This window comes from Cryptomeria japonica, chromosome 1, assembly GCF_030272615.1.
Source record: "Cryptomeria japonica chromosome 1, Sugi_1.0, whole genome shotgun sequence".
Lineage (NCBI taxonomy): Eukaryota > Viridiplantae > Streptophyta > Pinopsida > Cupressales > Cupressaceae > Cryptomeria > Cryptomeria japonica.
The window spans coordinates 436,041,270-436,062,815 of NC_081405.1; the positions used below are offsets into that span (position 1 = coordinate 436,041,270).

General features: G+C 35.3%; 1 protein-coding gene across 4 annotated transcripts in view; it reads left to right on the forward strand.

Moving 5' to 3' along the window:
- LOC131064822 (protein REDUCED WALL ACETYLATION 3) overlaps positions 1-21,251 on the forward strand; it is a 34,187-nt gene extending 12,936 nt beyond the window's left edge. For 2 of the 4 annotated variants that reach the window (XM_057999115.2, XM_057999105.2), the window contains exons 3-19: positions 3,235-3,326; positions 4,355-4,492; positions 4,707-4,844; positions 5,078-5,215; positions 5,350-5,406; positions 5,509-5,581; positions 10,319-10,480; positions 17,849-17,998; positions 18,150-18,405; positions 18,567-18,688; positions 18,879-18,965; positions 19,082-19,170; positions 19,911-19,973; positions 20,120-20,176; positions 20,258-20,354; positions 20,573-20,731; positions 20,850-21,251. In XM_057999115.2, the coding sequence (XP_057855098.2) occupies positions 3,235-3,326; positions 4,355-4,492; positions 4,707-4,844; positions 5,078-5,215; positions 5,350-5,406; positions 5,509-5,581; positions 10,319-10,480; positions 17,849-17,998; positions 18,150-18,405; positions 18,567-18,688; positions 18,879-18,965; positions 19,082-19,170; positions 19,911-19,973; positions 20,120-20,176; positions 20,258-20,354; positions 20,573-20,731; positions 20,850-20,864 (1,893 nt within the window). In that variant the 3' untranslated portion in view covers positions 20,865-21,251. The remainder of the gene's footprint in view (positions 1-3,234; positions 3,327-4,354; positions 4,493-4,706; positions 4,845-5,077; positions 5,216-5,349; positions 5,407-5,508; positions 5,582-10,318; positions 10,481-17,848; positions 17,999-18,149; positions 18,406-18,566; positions 18,689-18,878; positions 18,966-19,081; positions 19,171-19,910; positions 19,974-20,119; positions 20,177-20,257; positions 20,355-20,572; positions 20,732-20,849) is intronic. The other 2 variants (XM_057999123.2, XM_057999130.2) reach the window with 2 other exon arrangements.
- Positions 21,252-21,546: the final 295 nt, after the last annotated feature.

Sequence of the window (21,546 nt, forward strand, 5' to 3'; positions counted from 1 at the left end):
GTCCAAGCAAAAAGCCAATTCTACCACACGTCTTGATCAGAAGGAATCTGCATTTTATGTGTTCATGGCCCAAACCTCCTCTGATGATGTTCAATCATTAGCCTGGTACATTGACTTTGGAGCCTCTCGGCATTTCACACATCGTCAGGATTGGTTTACAGAGTATACTGTTGTTGGCAAGGGCAACGTTTAGATTTCATCTGGTGGGAGGGATATAATATTCCTCAATGTATACTTTGTACCTGGTATGAAGCTCAATCTACTGTCAGTCAGTCAGATTATGCAACATTCACCACAACTGGATGTCGTCTTCGGGTTGCACAAGTGCAACATTGTTGATAGAGAGATTCACACTACAGTTGCAGTTGGTATTGAGGATCGTGGTCATTATAGACTTGTTGATTCTATTGGTTCCCAGGAGCTCGCCATGGTAGCTAGGAGTACTTCGATCAACACTCTTTGGCATCAGCGATATTGGCATCTCAATGTCCACTATCTCTCTCAGTTGGTTTGAGAGGATCTAGTCATAGGATTACCTGAGATTCAAACTTAGAATCATGGAGTTTGCGGAGCGTGTCAAGCTGGAAAGCAGCATAGGACTCCGTTTTCAGATGGAGACGCTTGGAGAGCATCCAAGGTCTTGCAGATCGTTCATGTGGACATTTGTGGTCCCATGAACACTCCATCAGTCATTGGATGCAGATATTTTCAATTATTTGTTGATGATTTTAGTAGACGCATGTGGGTTTATTTTCTTAAGCAGAAATCAGAGGTGTTCACCATGTTTCAGACGTTTAAGGCCTTAGTGGAAAAAGAGTCTAGCTGTCAGATAGTCACTCTTCGGCCTGACAATGGAGGGGAATTTTGTTCTACAAAGTTCACCACCTTTTGTGCATCACATGGTATTAAGCATCAACTTACCACACCTTACACCCCATAGCAGAACGGTGTTGTTGAGCGCAGGAACCATAGAGTCACTGAGATGGCTCGGTCTATGTTGGAGTATAGAAATGTTCCAAAACACTTTTGGGCGGAAGCGGTCTTCACTACTGTCTACCTTCTGAACCGGTCTCCCACAAAGGTCATTAAGAAGATGACTCCAGAGGAAGCTTGGTCTGGCAGGAAGCCCAAAATCAGTCATTTGAAAGTTTTTGGCTCTACAGCTTATGTTTGGATTCTAGATGCCAAGCGCACCAAACTGGATCCAAAGAGTCAGAAATTGATGTTCACCGGCGACAATGACAACCACAAGGCATATCGGCTGATTGATATAGACACTAATCACCTCAGATATCCTCACCAAGTCCTTGAGCCCGGCAAAGTTTCTCAAATTTAGAGGGCAGCTTGGTGTGATAGATAGCATGACCATTAAGGGAGGGTATTATAATATTTAATTCTATGTTAGTCACCTATTTTTAGTTCCTTGGTTAATGGTCATTTACTTTTTTTATGTAATTAGCTTTCACGCTTAATTTAGCGTTTAGCTCTTTAGTCTTTTACTTTAACGTTATGTTCTAATTATAGAACATCGTCTTGTAACCTCTATATATACGTGTGTATATCGTTCAATGTAATTATCCGATTATTGAATCATTCATTCAATTTATTTTTCATTATCTGCCTGAGCACCACAATCCAATGGCTTGTCTGTGAAATTTTGTGTTGAACTTTTGCAACACTGATTTTTGGCCACAAGTACTACCATCTGATTTTCTTCACCAACTTGTATCCAATTGGGGAGAATTAAAGCTTAATCATTTTCTTGAATTATCCCATTTAATCCCATTGGTTCTTTGCATTCATAGAACTCTCCTAACATGTGACTGCATGAATGGCCAAATGATCTAGATGCCCCCACTCCCACAGAGGCTTGTACTTGTGTGTGCCACTTCCTCATTTCAATACCTTCCAACTCAAATTCACCGTTTATCCTACATCTTTCTATCTCCAATTGAATTAAGGGCACAATCTTGCAATTTCCAGCACAGACCAGGAAAATAATGCTTTCTCATATGATTTGTTATTGCTTACAATATTCCCAAAACAGTTTACCAACACAGACCTAACTATAATTAGATGTTTTAAACTATTAAAGTGCTTTACAATCCTTTACCACAAATAACTATGCTTCTTGACAGTAGAAAGAAACTGTAATTAGGCTCCAATTCGGAGTAGTACAATTTACAGCAATGGAAATTAAACATTCATTAAAGTAAATCAACTACAACAAACATGCATGCAATTGGCACAAATATATCATGGAGAAATGCGGTTTGGGACAACTTGAATGAATATCATATTACAAGGAAAATTATGCAAGATAGGAACTCTAGTGGAGCGGTAAACTATTGTGTTTTACTTGTACAAAATCCCACACCTCCAGTTTGCTTCTTTCCCTAAACAACCTGATCTGCTGAACACTGCTTGCAACTGCCTGAAAACAAGCTCTATGCCATCAGAGCAACATGATGAGTTCCAATTGTCTTGGATCAGGATCTGGTTGAAGATGAACATCATCCAAATGCAAAAGTGGGGCATTTCTAATGTCAATTTCCTACTGAGAAAATCTGGGAGTTGTATGGTCACTCCTTGACAGATTCCCCAGTCAGTGGATGCCTTATGCTCAATTTCCACCTGCTGCCCCTTCTGGGAAATGAATTCCATGTGATATATCGCAATAGTGATGGATCGCTGACTAAAAATTCTGTCCTGCATAACTTATTTCAATTTTTTGAAAATTAAATCACCTTCCTGGTACTCCATGACATAAGTCATTTATTGTTGGGTGGCATTAATGCCTTTGGCTATTTGTTCAGTGCCTGGAGATCTAATGTTTGACATCTAAATATCTTATTATTTATCTGATCCTTTTTCAGATCAGACAGGGTATTGAAACTCTGTTTTTACAACTTCTAAAATAACATTATTGTAGGGAACATGCCTGCTCGATTTGAAATCTAAACCTGGGCTATTTTGGCCAATAGTACACAGATGGCATCTGCAGAATTATAAAACCTACTGAAAGAGTTAGAATCTGAGACTTGTAATGTGTTGTTCATGTTTCTGTGAGGATATTATATCAGTATTTTGGATATTATATCAGTATTTGATAAAATTGTCTTAGTTGTTCTTTTTTATTTGGTTAGCATTATGATGATAAGAATACTTACCTTATGAAATGATTGACTCACTTATGAAATGATTGATTCACTTTCTCTTTTAACTTCATTTTAGGTGTCTTTTCTCCTTGGAGTAATCCCTGTATTTGTAGGATGGATATATTCTGAGATATTGGAGTATAAGAAATTCCAATCACCTTCTAAACTGTAAGTAACTTTGTTTTGTCTACTTGCTTTCGTTACTATTGCTTATGCTATATTCTCAATAATCTCTTTAACTGCACTATTTTGTGGTTCCTGATTTTGCACAGCTGTTCAAAGTGTCTAATTGTTAATTTGTTAGCGTTGACAATAATAATGTTTATTTTTCTTACTTCTTTAAATAAATTCAGGTGTCTTTGAACTTCCGGAATGATAAAGCTATTTATTGATTTTCTACAGCGTTTGTATTTGTTCTGAATATATAGCTAGTAAAAGAAGAAAAACCAATTATATAGTGTTACCAATTTTACTCTAGTCAAAACCCTATAGCAATGGGAGAGCCATGCAATAATAGCCTACCATCAAAGAGGCATATGTCTGTAGGGACATTTCTGTAAAAAGAGGAGTTTTTCACCAAGGTAATTTGGTTGTCATGGGTGAGAGAGAAGCAGAAGAATGTTTCTTATTCTCTAATAGATGATGGTTTTGATTCTTGAGGATTCATCATCTTCTGAATATTTTCAGGAATTGTAGCTGAACTGCTTTTGAACTTCTAATTGCAATGAGTTGATTTTCATACTAAAACTCTCTAAACCTACTTTACTGGATTCTCCAAACCTTGCTTCCGCAACCCATCAACCCCCAACCCCTTCTCCTCTAGTCGACACCTGATATGACATGGCTCTGATACTGATTCCAATATCATTCATCTTGGAAACTTTCCAGGGTCTTCATAATTGCCAATTCCTTCTTGAAAACTGATGTGAAAAACTGTGGTTTATGAAATCCTAGTCGCACTTCAAAAGTTTCTAAATCAAAATAGTTCTAGTACTAATCCTGTTATTCTTCACTAGAAACTTACCAGGTTCTTTATAATTGCTGGAATCCTTCCTAGAAGCCTCCTAATTCAACAGCATATAGTTTACAGGTCATCTGAATATGATCTACCTATTAATGAAGTCTCATTTCACCACAGTTTTACTTGATGTGATCTCTAAGTTTTACTTATCATATTTGCTTGAATTTGAATACAGACATTCAGACATTGATCTTGCTGATTTGGGTAATGGAGTGGTGAAAGAGGAAGAGAAAACTGTATTGCTTGAAAGTGGTCTTCAACATGCAGCCACTCCAAAAGCTGTCAATTTGTCTACCAAGTCTTTACTCTTTAGGTTAGGATAATGTTCTCCATTTGAGGTGGTTACTTTGGTTGATGCTTCCTAGAAGCCTCCTAATTCAACAGCATGTAGTTTACAGGTCATCTGAATATGATCTACCTATTAATGAAGTCTCATTACACTACAGTTTTAGTTCATTACGGGTGATTGGGGCTATTTTACTTCAACAGCATGATCTTGATGTGATTTCTCATGAATTTGAGTACAGACATTCAGACATCAATCTTGCCGATTTGGGTGATGGAGTGGCGAAAGAGGAAGAGAAAACTGTATTGCTTGAAAGTGGTCTTCAACATGCAGCCACTCCAAAAGCTGTCAATTTGTCTACCAAGTCTCAACTCTTTAGGTTAGGATAATGTTCTCCAATTGAGACGGTTACTTTTGTTGATGCTTCCTAAAAGCCTTCCATTTCATCAGCATGTAGTTTACAGGTCATCTGACTATGATCTACCTATTAATGAAGTCTCATTTCACCAGTTTTAGTTCATTATGGGTGATTGGGGCTATTTTACTTCAACAACATGATCTTGATGTGATCTTTAAGTTTTACTTATCGTATTGGCATGAATTTGAATACAGACATTCAGACATTAATCTTGCTGATTTGGGTGATGGAGTGGCGAAAGAGGAAGAGAAAACTGTATTGCTTGAAAGTGGTCTTCAACATGCAGCCACTCTAAAAGCTGTCAATTTGTCTACCAAGTCTCAACTCTTAAGGTTAGGATAATGTTCTCCATTTGAGATGGTTACTTTGGTTGATGCTTTTATCAAGTGGTGGCATTTTATTTCTCTCTATGTCTTGTAGACTGATCCTCATTGACAAATTGCCAGTCTTTGTGTGCTGATCACAGGTTTGTTACAATGGATGAAATGTTTTTAATGGAAAATCGGTTGACGTTGAGAGCAATGTAAGAACCCTGTCATGATTTCTTGGTAAAGATGATTTAGTCGGAACATTTTGCTTATATAGTTTTTTTGGTTACTCACTGTTCTCTACACTTCATTTGCAGGGCTGAATTTGGGGCAATTCTCATATATTTTTATATATGTGACAGAACAGATGTATTTGGACAGTCAGAGAAGGTGTTTATTTAAAATCTAGCAATCAAATACTTTTCTAATTTAGAGCATTTATCTCTTGTGGGATTTTGCCTCGTGTGATGTGCATTCTCATGCAAATTCTAGAATCTATTCATCTGAAAAGTTTGAAATGTCTTTTATATCTTGCAATGCACCTTCTGGGTCATACTTGTTTTCTTTTATGAATACCCTATATTGTTTATCTATTCTAGCTACCTTTTAGTTGTATTTGATTAACTCTCCTCAGTGAATGGGATCAGCAATGAACTTTTCTCCATAAATCTTTTGATGTTCCTGCTACCTCAATATTGATTTCTTGAGGGCAAGAATGTTCTAGTTTTTGTCTTCATTTTTGAGAAAAAGTGAAACCTTTCCTTTTGCACTTACATAATGTGTTTTTGCATCAATAAAAACAGATATACATGAAATTAGAGTAGATATCTCTCTGACAATATACAAAATTTCACAGTACAGCAGAAAGTGCCCTAGGCAGTGAGATTAATCTACCAAAATATGTGCAGTATAAAGCCCCATGATTGACAAAATAAAACCCTCATACATCAAGAGATAAATACAGAAGAACAATAAGATATTGTAGTTGTCTTTTACTGCACCCTAAACACAATATACTCAATATAGAATCGGAAATAATAAATGTGACAAAGTGGAAATAGATGGGGCACAATCCTTTACTTATACAATTGCAAAGATAGCATAATGGGAGTCAATGCTCGCTGGCTTGCATTGTCAACATCAATTCCAATGGCAGACCGTAATATCGATAATTGAGTAGGCCCAATAACATAGGTTTTCTAACTTTTAGCGATATCCTTGAAGCACAACTTGGGGGACTTGAGGAAGGTGGCATTTACTCACCAAACCTTATGTGAAGAGAGGCATTTATTTGCCACCCCTCTTAGGTAAGTACTGAAAGCCCAAGCGAGTCTTTCAATCCTATAAACTTATTCTCAACAATTGGGTTTTGTAAAGATGTGGTCAGTCTGATAATCTTTCCATACAAAACTAGGATCCAAATCGTTACCTAAATGCAATGTTTATGAAACTAAACCTCAATATGTTTAGACTTGCTACACTGAAATGGGTTATGAGCAATCGAAAGAGTATGGTTGATTGCCCTTGTGGAAACCAAACTTTCTCAATAATTGTGGAATGCTGGTCACTTCCTATGTTGCATTTTTTGCTCGTCTATAATTTGCTTCCATATTGGATAATACATTGCCTTTGTGCTTTTTACAAGATTAACTAGACTGGATCCAAGACGATAGATATAGCTAGAAGTAGATTGTTGAGATTCAACATCTCCTGCCCGGTCCAACTCTTAATAACAAAGTGCCTAACAGTGCCTTTAGAGAGTCTAGAGTATATAATATTGCATGAGATATACCTAGAAGGCACCTCAATATCGACTTGAGTGACTCCGAATGGCCCTCCTTTGGTTCTTGTATGAATGTGTAAATACTGTGAAGAAAAGATCTAGCCAAGTATGAGACAAGTACAAAAAGCTCTCATCAAGTTCCTTGTACAAAGTAGCATCAATTTGTTGTATATGTCAACTTTGACGAATATGTGGTAGCTGGTGGTTTGTGTGCCTATCCATGTGAAACTTCTTCAATACAGTCAAGTAATCATCTACAAAAGGAATTATCGCTTGAGACAGTTGTCCTGAGAAATCCAGTACAAAAGCAAAGAAAATACCTTTGCTGCCTGCCTAAAATAAACAACGATTCTTTTCGTAGAAACCATTCTAGCCTATATTTAGAGTAGATGATTATTGAATGAGACTTATTATATAAAATTTTTTTCTTTCCTTCTACTGTGGTCCATTCTTGATTTATTTGAAGCTATCCGTTTATCTTCTTCCCAGGGGAACCTAGAATCACCTTCTTTGTCCTCCAAAAATAATTACTTATCTTCAACCCCTTTTGGATCAACTGGTATATCAACTTGTATTTTGAATCAAGAATAGTCAAGTTCTTTTCCTGACCCAGTATTGTCTTTTTACACTCACCCAAAGGAGAGGGAACAATGGGAGAACCTTGGAGCTTCATATCTATTCTATAGTCCATCTTGGTAACCTAAGACCTCCATAGGCCACAACTGTCTACCCCCGAGACAAAAATATGAGTCTCTCAATCATACAACTATCTTGATATATGAATCTTAGAAACTCCCATATAAACCCAGATAGCTCCCACTTCCATCACTAATTCCAAACCCTCTTGTTTCAAGTCATACACTTGTCTCAAACCTATTGTATAGTTCATCTTGTTAACCTAACACATCTGTAGGTCACCATTATACCCCCGTGACAAAAATATGAGGCTCCCAATCATACAACAATCATGACATGTTATTCGAAAACAAACATGAGATGTGAAAAATTTGTTAGATACAGTGCCTCAAAACTACCAAGATCTCCAAACAAGAATACCTAAGAAGCGTAAAATTGATTTCTACGAGCAATATATAATAAAATCTCAAATGCATAAATGTTGATGATAGGGTTTGGATAAAGCCTTGAAGGGATAAAATCTTCTTGCCTATAGTTGCACCACCCATCCCATAACCCTCTTTAAACATCTGAAAGGTTATGCTCAAGAAGGGCTGTAGATTTGCAGGCATGAAAAATTTTCTTCACTGTTTTAAACCATGCTTAAATAAAGAACTCGGTATCAGCTAGAATGAAAAGAAGTCCTGACTTGTTTAAAGCTTTAACTGACAAATGCTCAACCAAATTTGACCAAGCCAACACCCTATTCTATGCTGGCTTATCCAATGATAGGATTTGTTACCATCTTTGGTTCTAAAACCTCTATTAAATAACTTCCCACTTCTATAAATGAATTGTGGTCAAATCACCACCTATTACTCATGCAAACTGCTGTTTTCCCTTTCATTGTATGCCTACAGTTTAGAACACCAGCAAAACCATATTGGGAACAGATCTCACATCTTCAGTCTTAAATTTTAATCGAAATCATTTAACCTAGCATTGTGCATGGAGAAGGTCATCCACTGCTTTGTTCACTCTTTGTTAAGCAATAGACTAAATCCCATATTAGTTTTTCTTTTAGGGTTTTAAATACAAATTTCTTTTGCTTTGCATCACAGTCAAGACTAGACCATTTGATATAATTATCTGCAAGGTCACTTTGGTTATCATAGATACTTATTCCCTTCCATGAAGTTTGGTTCTTTATAATCCAATAACATTGAAATGATACCATGTAGCACCCTTCTAAGTTTAGAGGAGTTTACCTTTCATAAAAGGAGATACCAATGATTATACAAAGCCTATATTCTGAAGTAGTGAAAGGTATGACTTAATATACAAGTTCTCTTTGCAAAAAGAGAGAATAAAATAAACATGCAATCATGTCTTAGACTGTAATTAAGCATAAGTAATATCCAAGCTCTTCACAAAAAAAAAGGCACATCTCACACAGAAGTGATGGATCCAATCTTACAATAAAAATTGACTAGATCACACACTCTAGCTGAATATAAAATGCAATGACAACAAAGTCAGTCACAAGATTAACTTTTGTGCGTGCATCATTTATGTTAAATTGCTCAATTCTCTCCGCCTCTCTGCTTCATTCTGCTGAAGTACCTCCTCCATCATGATACCCATTCTCTTCACCCCATGTATTCTTATCACACATAGGCAGCCATAAGAGAAAACTTATTCCATTACAGAAAATTGTCAATCACAAATGTATTCATTTAATCATTATTTATAATTTAAAGTTCAAACACATGATATATTGATGCCATATTTCAGTTATTTAGCAGTAACAATCGTACTAACATCAAATATGAGTTTTGTTTCGGTATGAATAAAAATTAAAAAACATAACTAATGTAAATTAATATCAGTTATTCACTTATTAAATGCAATAGTTGAATATCAGTTTTGAAGGGGCATGAAAAGAAGGGCAAGCATGTAAAAGCCATAGCAGTATGGGCAACACCCTCACTGCTATCTTGCCTGTTTCTTTGATGGTTCTCTTTCATCGTTGCATACAAAGTGTTCTCCTTATGGTCCACCTTGCTGCAGTAATAACCTCTGCTCGTCATCTTTGCCTTCATTAGCTTTGCCTTTATGAGTGCCCTTGCTTTGGGTGTCACTATGAGAATCTATCTTGTTCCCATCATTGTTGCATCCTAGGCCTTCCTTTCAACTAGATCAATAGACCAACATTTGTTGGAACAGAGGGCTTATAAATACTGGTATGGAGAATTAGTATAGATACTGCTTGTAATATCAATCTTTGAATTTCTTCATAGGTACACAATAAGATTGCAACATCTTTTTCTGAGGCTCCTATAACACATTATGGAATCTCTTAAACAAACAAAGCGTGAAATCAATGAAATTCTTTATTGGAACTTCATCCAAATGTCTTTTTGCATTATTTACCTGGTGAATCAAAGGTTGTTGCAACTCCAAACCTGCTCAGGATGCTAGTGCTAGATTTTAGAATTCTGTGAAGCCAATGGAATAAATAGGAAAAAAAATAAAGAAAAAATCAACACTGTTCTACAGTATGAATGCCCCCATTTACCAAGGACTCCACTTTACATGTTTAAGATATCCTACTCTTGAAGACATTTTAAAAGGGGAATGCATAATATGGAATGTTTAATTTGATGTTCTTCTTTACATTTTTCTTGTTTAATTTTTTTAATCAAATATAGTGTTCTTATGCTTTGCAGAATTATAGCCGGGATCTCTTCCTGTTTCTGTACTTCCTCCTCATCATTGTTTCTACCATGACATCACTAAAGAAGCACAGTGGTGATAAGCCTACAATGACTGGAAAGTCTATCCTATATTTGAATCGACATCAAACCGAGGAATGGAAAGGGTGGATGCAGGTTATTTGGTTACTGTTCATTTTGTCATGTCATTACTTTAATATGATTGAGAACTAAACTAGGAAGAGGGGCATGCTTGTTTCTGGTTTTCAATGTTTTATTTGTTCATTTGATACATTCTTAATTTAGGATAATTTGAAGTAGTTTTTTCTTCTCTCTTATTACTTATACATGTCACAAGGCTCTTTCTTTCTATCTTTTTGATTAAATTCTATGTTATTGGATCCTCTAGAAACGTCCTCCATAATCGCTTAGTCTTCTCAAAAACTGCAACTGCATTTCTGGAAAGGACTTGGCATTTCCAGGCTGTTTTATTGATGAACCCACAACAGAGGTCTGCTGACATTTTAATAAACAAAAAACAAAAAAATAAAAAACCAAACTAAGTACACAAATCAGAAATCATGATTTTTTAAAGATTATTTTTTTAATCCATTCCATTTCAAGGCTGTGACAGGGGAATCCTTTTTGTCATGGTCATCTGGGAATTGAACCTAGCTCCAACTGAACATAGCAGGGACTGAAATGTGGTGGGCTTTTGTCAGCACAGCTTTCGCACCAATTGGACTTAAATCTATGGTTAAATCATGAATTTATAAATGTGTGATATTTTGATTAATTTGATGTGCTTTACTTTTTTTTTAATAGAAGTGTCATAACATTGATATTATGATTTATTTTAGTATTTTATATTCTCTGTACAGACTTTCTGTGATAAAATGTATCTAGAGTCCCAAAACATTAAGTTTCCTGTGCTCCTCTCTATTTCATCCTTTCCTATGACAAGCTATTCTAGGTTTTTGGCAGTATGTAGCTTCAATATCAGTCAGCAAATTTCTACAGCTTTATCCAGACCCCAAACAAATAGCGGTGTCTCTTTTGTTGGACATCAGATAACATTGTTATAATGGTTATTTTTAATATTTATGTTCTGTTTACAGATATTTCTATGAGAAACAGTCTGGGGTCTCAAAAGTATCAACATTACATGTGTGGCTGCTTGTTTCATCCTAAATAACTAAAATTTCAGCTAGCAAATTTCTATAGCTTTGTCCAGATGCCAAAAAAATAGCTGTTTTTTTTTCTTGGACATGCTATAACCAAGAGAGAGCATTTGTATACAACTGTGAGGGATTATTCTTTATTAGCATATCTTCCTATTTCAGCCATTCAGGAAATTTGAAGGCATAGGCTAGCCACTAGTTCAATATGTTTACTTCAAGTCTCAGTAGCCATGCATGCAAAGTGTTTTTCATAAGAGTATTAGGATGCCCTAGTTCCTATATGCGTATACTATTAATATTGAAAATCATTTTCATAATGCTCATCTGGCTCAACAACGTTAAGGATCATTCTTAAAAAATAGATATTGACCTCCCCTCACCACTGATAGGCCACTCCACAAACCCTGCAAACAATTCCCATTCTTGTTCTGTAGTTAAATTATTCAACTGCTCCTGACTTGACTTTTGTTCAGTATAATTTGTTTCTTATTATTTCTCCTTTGTCTGATCGCTTCTTTGGTATGCAAATAAAAACGTTCAATTGATCATTTAGCAATTTTTTGTAATTTGATTTTGTTTTTGACTTGTTATTGTTTATAGTTTATACTGCTTCTTCCATCTCGTATTTGAGATAGATTGATCATTTAGGTATTTTTTGTACAAGCGAAAAATGAGCACAATCATTTGAGATTAACTTTGAAACCAAATATTAGGACAATAGCATGAAGAAGGGATAATTTTTATTTCAGAAAGAAAAGGTGTTATTGATGCCAAAGTTCCATAGACAATTATGGGATCGATGAGTTAAGAAACTGGCTTTAATAATGAGAAGGGGTTACATTGGGTATCCCTTGAATTATATTTTTGAGGAATTAGTATCTTACTAAAATATGTGAAGTACAATTTTATTTCGTATATTACAAAAAGAATGTGAGGTCAAACATAAACACCCACAATGATTGGATTATAAACAAGGTTACTAGGAGACGGGGGTACTTGGAGACTCCGGAGACTGGTACCGGTACTGGTACAACTAATATTCAAAAATAGGAGACGGGGGTACTTGGAGATGCCAATTTTTTTAAATATAATTTAATAATTTCCAAAACATATCATGACAGAACTTTGAAAACAAGAACAGTGGTAAAGTTTAACATTAACTTAAAAATTGAACAATAATTGAAATTAAAATTGCTTATATTGCTGATACCATAGCTAGTCTAAATTGTTTAGTGAAAGTAAGGTAATATAGATGTTGAGCACACTCAATATTGTCGGCTAAATACTAAAGGCAATTTCTCTTTAGACTATTACAATGATAAGAAATCTGTCCTCTCAAAAAGTCTATTGTCAATAGATCCGATCACTATAACTTTGCATGGATTTTTGTCTTCCTACGGAACAGTTTCCTTATTAGTCATTTCCCTACAACTTTGCTTTGCTGCAAGCTTATCTTATTTGTTTTCTTAATTTTTTTGCCTTTTTACTGCATTTTGCCCTAAGTTTTCTATGAGGAGACGCCAATTTTTGGTTGGGAGACTTTGGAGATGATAGGAGACGGCAGCCAAAAGCACCTTATGCGTCAAGAAGTTTCCCGAGATGTCTCCGGTACCGGTACGGGTCTCTAGGGGTAGGAGACGGGTCTCCTGGTAACTATGATTATAAATAAGTATCTAAGTTTGATTGTTCCACTTCCTACTAGATACTTCTAAGAGCACTTAACTATTGTTATGGTTTTATCATCAATAGTTCTTGTTACATTCCTACTTTTTTTGTGATAGTTTGGTAACCATTCATCCAACTGATTCCATAAAATAATTTAATTGCATGCCGGTGTATAATATTTTATTATTTTTAGTTATAGTGATTTAAATAGTCCATAAGACTTGAGCCAAGTAAAGCCCATTTGCAAAAGCCAAATTATTGTTTAGATTTCAAAGTTTTCAGGAATGACGATTTTTAAATAAATTACTTTATAGACTTTGGTGTTGATCAAATTTTTTTGGCAAGAGGACAGGTTGGACCTTTATATCTTTCTCTAGGACAAGTGAAAGAATAGAATAATGACTAGTGTTATGAGTCATGGTCTTGAAGGCTATGAATGTCACTATGAAAGAGGATAAAGAAGAAGAAAGACAAGTAAATATTTGTCGAGAATATAAACAACAAAAAATTGAAATTGGAATAGAAAATTATGTTCAAGTACCAATCCATCATCTGCTTGATTGTATGTTAGATAGCGGTTTCAGACAAATTTCATATTAATAGAGAAAACTTGCAAGGAAATTTTGATTGGTCAGACTGTGGCACATGTTTGGTATATACCATGGGTTTTGCCCAATGACCTAAAGACAAAAGCACACAAAATTCAGTCATCTTCTCATATTGAAGAAACAAAGATGAAGGCCATAAGATTTGATCTCATGCCGATAATCCTACGTTGCTGAATCATGGGATTTTTCAGGCAATTCCTAGTACAAAACGTACCAGAATCGGAATCTGAAACGAATCTTCTGTGGGTGCATGCAAGGTTCGTGTTTTTAGATACTGAAATATTTCCAAAATGTTTAGTGATTCTAGTTTGGTCTTTTTGATATTTTTAAGAACTACAGTGCTGATTAGTGAACTCAGAACTTATCTATCATGAGATTCTAGTTTGATCTTTTTGATATTGAAAACTGAATTTAAATTAGTATGTTATGTTTCAAAATTTGAAATTTGTAATGGTTTTGTTTAGCATATGTATTGGTATATGACATTGTAAACTTAATTCTATTTTTTAGCCCCACACACACACACACATATACATATATATAATTTTTGTATGAACGTACTGAAAATGTATCCAATCCCCAATTTTTTTTTTGCCGTACAGGCATTTCATACCCACATACCCATTCTCCCATACCTGTACCTGATTCAACAACTTAGTGATAATCTGATCAACATGAAACTCATTTTCATTCTTTATATGCTCGGTTTCTTAAACTGTACCAGTCATATAAGAAAATAATGCCATCCAAAATTACTTGAGGGGCGCAGACAACCAAATTGGTTTTGAAGGGCTTTCTAGTTTGGCCTTTATTTCTGTTGTCCACGGTCAAAAGTTCATAATGATGATCACTCAATCTTGGATGTTAATGTCTGCCACGAACAAACACCCCTGCCTCTTAAAGATGATATTTGGAAGACATTTAGATGAATTGCCATTATCTTTCTTATAATTTTGTTAATTGACTTGCCTAGGGTTTAGGGTGAGTGTAAATTCTTTCCCTATTGGAGTTGACCAAAGATGAGATGTCATTAATGTTTCTTCTAGCTACTGTTTATTGATGGAAGAATCTGGTGTGCCTGTCTCCTTCCCATAGCTCCAATTCTCTGGAAGCCTGGCTCCAAAATATTTCCTCTCATAAGAGGACATCATATAGATTTGGTGGGGGATTCTTTCTTTTCGAATGGATTGAGCATCTAGATCTTCTCATTAATTTTTTTTTATGGATCAATTCTATGGAAATGTTTTGTGCAAAATTTGGTAATGAATTATTTTCAAGTGGCTTCTGCCATTTTTCAAGCTTGCAAGATAGGTTATAACCTTTGGGACTTTTATCAGATATGTTCATTCTACTAGTTAGCCACAAATTCATATAACGGGTCCTTTAGCTACATTAGTTTGAACCTGAATGGACTTCTTCCTGATGACCTTTCTTTCCCAATGGAGATAATTGTATGGGTGTGTTTTCTGATCTAGAAGCTTTCAAAATACCTGCCTCCAATAACTAGGTATAATCTAGCCAGCTTTGCCGAAGCTACCATCATGTCCAGTCTTTCAGCAATATAGCAAAAGCCTGCATTGCTGTTGGACCAGACTGGATATCCCATGAGTTGTCAGAAAAGGCCTCCAGACTTGAAACCTTTTTGAGTCTATTGTTCTTGATCTGTGCCTTACCTCTTCTCTATCATTTTAGTGCAATTGAGATTGTCTCCAAAGCATGATTTTGTCTTGAATTTTAATGTAGGGATAAAGATTTATCCCAGTGTTGCTGTTTCAGGAGGGAGCCATTGGGGGCATAGACACTAATTTTTGAAAACCCTGTATATTCCCTTTGGACCTTTAAGGCTTAAACTATCATATCAATCCATCTTCTGTGACATACCTATTACAGATGGTAGCAACATCTCATTAGTGCTCTATCGTTTCCATAGCTTCCTTTTGTAGTCATTCTGCTTCTTATGTAGTCATTAGTGCTCTTACTTTTATTATTTAGAAGATTGCAACTCTACATTGATTTGACAATGTTCGTTGCTCCCCTGGAGGTCCTCCTCAACTTGTTCAAAACTTCAATGTATTGAGGGTGGGCGGGTTTATTACAAAACTCCTTTGGACCTGCTACAACTTCCTGCATATGGGGTATTTATCTTCCCATAGTGCAAATTATTTAATATTTGTGGGGAAGAAGGTTTTTGGTTGTCCTTTTGTTTTCCAACCACATTGTTATTTCGTCGTCTGCTTCTGTCTTTTTTCTCTTGGCTGGACCAAGCTCTGTTGGGTTTGAGATATATCCATACAGTTGGTAAAACTCCACAGCCAAAGGGAAGACATTTGACATTCACAATCAATTTGCTGTGTCCAACATCCTCACCTACTTCAATTTCTATTTCTGTAAGCTGTGGGTTATCCAGGTCGAGGCAGACACACATTCATGTGTTTGCCCCTCTTAAACCAACCTTTTGTGTCGTGAGTGATTATAAGAGATCCCATTAAATTAGCAATCAACTGGAGGGTGCATGGGTTCTAAAATCAAAAGGGCAACCTATTTAATCTGTTTCGTATAGGAACTTAACTGATTCTTTTAAAGCAAAGACCTGCTATCCATTTCCTATCAGGAGACCCAGGTCTGGATAGAATCATGCTTTCTCGTGGAAACCCAATTTGTGTATTTGGAGGACATAGAGATTATTGTGAAGTAACCTTTAGTAGGAAAACCATCAAGAGATCCAATTTTGTTGTTTTTCCAGACTGATTTCATCCTCCTGGCTGTGGCATCTTTCTCAATTGACTCGCCAATCTTTCTCCAATTGACTTGTCATTGAGATGACATTTAAGTGCCTTGTCTGAGAGCTCAATTTTGTCATTTTTCAGTTGGGTTGCCTTCTCTGTGAGCTCAATTTATCATTTTTCAGTTGGGCTTTGTCTTGTTTCAGTGAAGCTTTTGCTGTATTTTCTGGTATACAGCCACTTGTGCTTGGATTGGTGATTCAATTCTTTCCAAATTTGTGCCATTATTGTTACTCCCTATGCTTTTTATGCCATTAAGTACACAAGGGAGTAGTCAGACACCATTACCTTTATGCTCATTTAGATAACATATAACTCTAGGAAAATGGATGAATAGTGCCACAGGAAACGTATAGACATATACTGCCATGAGTTTAAACAGAGAAAATTGTATACATATTATTTCAGATTTATTTAAGCTCATTGTTTAGATTTCTGTTAGAGAGAGATTTCTTCTTTAATCCTCCTGTTAGAGTAAGTTTTTCTTCCATCTCTCCTGTAGACCTCCCATCAGAGTAGAAAATTTTCTTTTATTTTTATGGCAGAGCTGGGGCACAGGAGTTGATACATGGAAGATTGTATACATATTTTGTCAAATTTACTTAAGCTCATTGTATTAGATCTTCTGTTGAGTGAGATTTTTCCTTTCATTTCTCCAGCATATCTTCTGTTAGAGGAAGAATTTTCCTTTCATCTCTCCAGCAGATCTGGGGCACAGAAGTAACATTTTATTCTGCACTACCGATGTCTGGAGAAATAATCAGTGTTTTCTCTGAGTTTCCCGTATGGTATTTTTTTCCCAAAATCTGGAGATGGAACCAAAACGAGCTGAAAGTCTCAAAAGTAAATACAATGTTCTGCATTTTAAAAAACAATCCTTATTTTAGGTTTTTTATGTTGAGGTGTTTTTAACATATTTTTCCTTAAAAGTTACATTTTTATATTTATGCACCAATTGGAGCAAGCTGTACAGTCCTGAAAAGGAGACATCCCTTCCAGATCCGAAGTCCCTGGGATGCCCGGAATGTCACCCCAACCCCTGCGGACTTGACCTTGTGGAAAACTGGAAATAAATTAATAATAGATATTCCTGTTTTACGATTACAATGAACATTTTTTATATCATCTGTGTTTCAGATTATAGCGTGATTAAAAAACACTTATTCAAATAATCAAATTGTTAACAATCATAGACCTTAGGGAACTTCCTATTTATTCTCAAAATTCTCAACTAAATACTTAGGATTGATTTTAACACTTTTTACATGAATGAGACACTTTGTAATCAATTTCTCTTTTTATTTGCAGGTGTTATTCTTGATGTATCACTATTTTGCAGCAACAGAGATTTATAATGCAATTCGTATATTTATTGCTGCATATGTTTGGATGACGGGATTTGGGAATTTTTCTTATTATTATGTGAGAAAAGATTTCAGCCTTGCACGGTTTGTACAGGTATGCATCTTTATATCTAAATAATTTGCTGCTTTTGTCTGTGTAGAACGTGCTCTTTTAGTGGTTTTACAATAGCATTTTCCTAAAAAAAGTGCTACTTCTTGTGAATATACTCTTGATTTATATAGTATACTTAATTTCTAATTTGCAGATGATGTGGCGCCTCAACTTCCTTGTTATATTTTGCTGCATTGTACTCAATGATGACTACATGCTGTACTATATATGTCCAATGCACACGCTTTTTACCCTAATGGTGTATGGTGCCCTGGGAATTTTCAACAAATACAATGAAATTGGTTCAGTTATGGCAGTAAAGATTGCATCTTGCTTTTTAGTGGTAGTTGTGGTTTGGGAAATTCCGGGCATGTTTGATCTCATCTGGAGTCCCTTGACATTTCTTTTGGGTGAGTAACATGCTAGATGAATAGTATATTTGTGTGTGCAAAGTCCAACAGTTCTGAAATTTGTTTACCATTTTAGGTTATTGTATATATTCATAAGTTGATCTTATTGGCAAGATTCCTCAAGTTGATTTTATATGCTTTGACATATTATAATAATACAGGATATTCTGATCCAAATCCAAAGAAGCCACAGTATCCACGCTTGCATGAATGGCAATTCAGGTCGGGCCTTGATCGCTATATCTGGATCATTGGAATGATTTATGCTTACTATCATCCTACAGTAAGTTCATATGTTGGCAGAAATCGTTGCATTTTTGACGTCCTTGCAACATTGTACTCCAAACATTGCATATACAAGCTTCCTTATATTGTCATATTTCCATTTGTATAAATAAGCTTTGTTTTGTTTCTACAATTAATAATAAATTTTTTCTTGCATTTATCTTAAAATAGTTGAATTTGATATACAGGTTGAAAGATGGATGGAGAAACTGGAGGAAATGGAAGTAAAGATAAGACTGTTCATCAAAGCAAGCCTTGTGACAGCTTGTTTAGTGGTTAGCAGTCTGAATGCCCCATTTTTTGATTCTATCTCTTTGATAGGCAAGCAAGAAACGAAGTGCCTTATTTCTGTAGTCACTTTCCATCTTATGCAGCTTATGTCTTTTTGCAGGTTGGATATTTGTGGTATGAACATGTATATAAACTGGACAAGGCTACATATAACAAATATCATCCGTACACATCATGGATACCCATAACGTACGTAGAAAGGAGCTTTTTTGATATGTATATGTTAAAAGAATCTTGCAGCACTATATGATACTGGTTTCACCGATGCAAACTTGAAGCTGATTTTAGCACCTCACTTGCTGTGCCTTTATTTTCTGTATTCAGTCAATATCATTATTTTGAATTCTTGCACAACAGTTATTAACTTATTATATTGATTCTACTGATGTAAATTTGTAAGTCTGGTTTAGAGCCTTAACAGGATGTCTATATTTTACTGTATTCAGCTTATAAACTTCTTATACATTTACCTTCACACTCTTGCAGTAATGCATGATTCTGATTCCACTGATGTAAATTTGAAGCTGGTTTAAGTTTTTCTATATTTCATGTTTTTATTTGCTATATTCTGTGTAAACATTTGCTTTCCAAATCTTGCATTACTTCATGGTACTGATATTACTCATGCACATTTTGAAGTTGGTTTAGGTCTTTACCATTGAATTTCTTTATATTCTTTTATTAGTTTATGGCTATACATTTGCCTTCACAAACTTGTTGTAATGTATCATACAGATTTCTCTGATGTAAAATTGAAGTCTTGTTTAATTCTTACTATTACATGTCTCTATTTTCTGTATTAATCATTTGGTGCATACATTTGCTTTCAAATACTGCAGTACTTTATTTATAGCACTGATTCTATTGATGCAGTTTGATATCCAGTTTAGGCCCTTAACCATTTTCTTATCTTTATTTCTTGTATTCAGTGTTTACGTTTGCCTTCGGAATGTGACACAACAGTTTCGTTGTTTCTGGTCGACCCTCTTTGCGTAAGTAGCCTATCTGATTTTGTTGGAGAAACAAATTATATAAGCAAAGTGGCTTTAGTTTTGTTTCTTTGCATGCATGCACGCACGCACACACACATATATATTAGGCTGTCATCACTGTGGATGTAACATTTTCAAGGATACAGATGGCTTGGAAAAGTAACTTTGGAGACGTACATTGCTCAATTCCACATTTGGTTGAGGTGAGGAACTGGCTTGCTGTTTTAGAAATATTTTGCATCTATTTCAGCCTTAAGCAATTTTAATAATTTTGCAATGTGCAGAACTGGAACACCCAATGGACAACCTCGGTGGTTACTTTCAATTATTTCAGGCTATCCAATGCTTAACTTCATGTTTACTACTGCAGTTTATGTACTGGTATTTAACTTGAAACTTCTATCCATTCATGTGCAATTATGAGTGATGAACTCTTTAGTATGTAATAGTGGCATAATTCTTATGGGCTTGATATTGTCCTTTGAAATTAACATTACTAACTTTGTAATATGACATACGTGATTTGTTTTGCAGTGCAAAATGATTCTATGTATATTTTACCAAGCCCATTTTAACTCTTTAACTCTTTTTTTTTGTAGATATCACACCGACTCTTTGAGTTGACAAACTTACTAAAATCTGTATTTATTCCAAGTCAAGATAGCAAGCGACTTCTACATAATACTCTCGCAGCTGTTACATTATCTCTCTTCTTGTATGGGGTATCTTGGATCATGGTCATGATGCCTAAGATAATTGTGAGTTATACTTCTCTCAAGAGATGGTTTGTTACTGTTTGTGAAGATTTCTAATCAGTGTTTTTATGTTAGATACTGCCTTACGTTGCATTCTTGTTATATATTTTCTTTATTTCAGGGAGGTCAAGGCTGAATATGCTAGTTGGACCTGTACGTAGATATTGGTTTCTGGGGTTACTTTTCCATCTGGCAGATGCATATTCAAAATTTGAGGTGCACTTTGTGTGTGTCTACAATGCTGGTTTGCACTAAATGTATCACAAATTTCTGGATGCAAATTATAGTTGTTAATCAGCAAGTAAATGATAACCTTTGCTAGCAGCTGTACTTTGGTCTGTACTCTTCTTTCAAGAAATTATTTTAAGATCTTAAGGGCCTAAGGCATTCTTCTAGGAGGGGATCAAGCTTCAAACATTCTTTATTAGATAAAGAATTCTTCTTCTTCTTATGTCAGAAGCTATGGAATTTGAATATGTTCAGTGTATAGATCCTCTTTAATGAAAGTTATATTTTTTTCGTATTTGCATTTGTTAACTCTTAATTTGAAAGGCAAGACCCTTCATATATTATTAAGTGAAAAATGCGTCAAATTCTGTTGTCTCTTGGATCTTTTGACTCAGTAAATATCTGTGTCAAGGGACAAGTGATTGGAAATCACTGCAACATTTAGTATATCTGTGGCAATGGTATTCAGTTTTATATCAAAAAGGTTAAATTCCTTTTTTTTTGTGACAAGAATACAATTTTATTTGGATACTAGTTGGGAAATTCATGGTCTAATTTATAACTACATTACTTTGACCAAACGTGGTTAA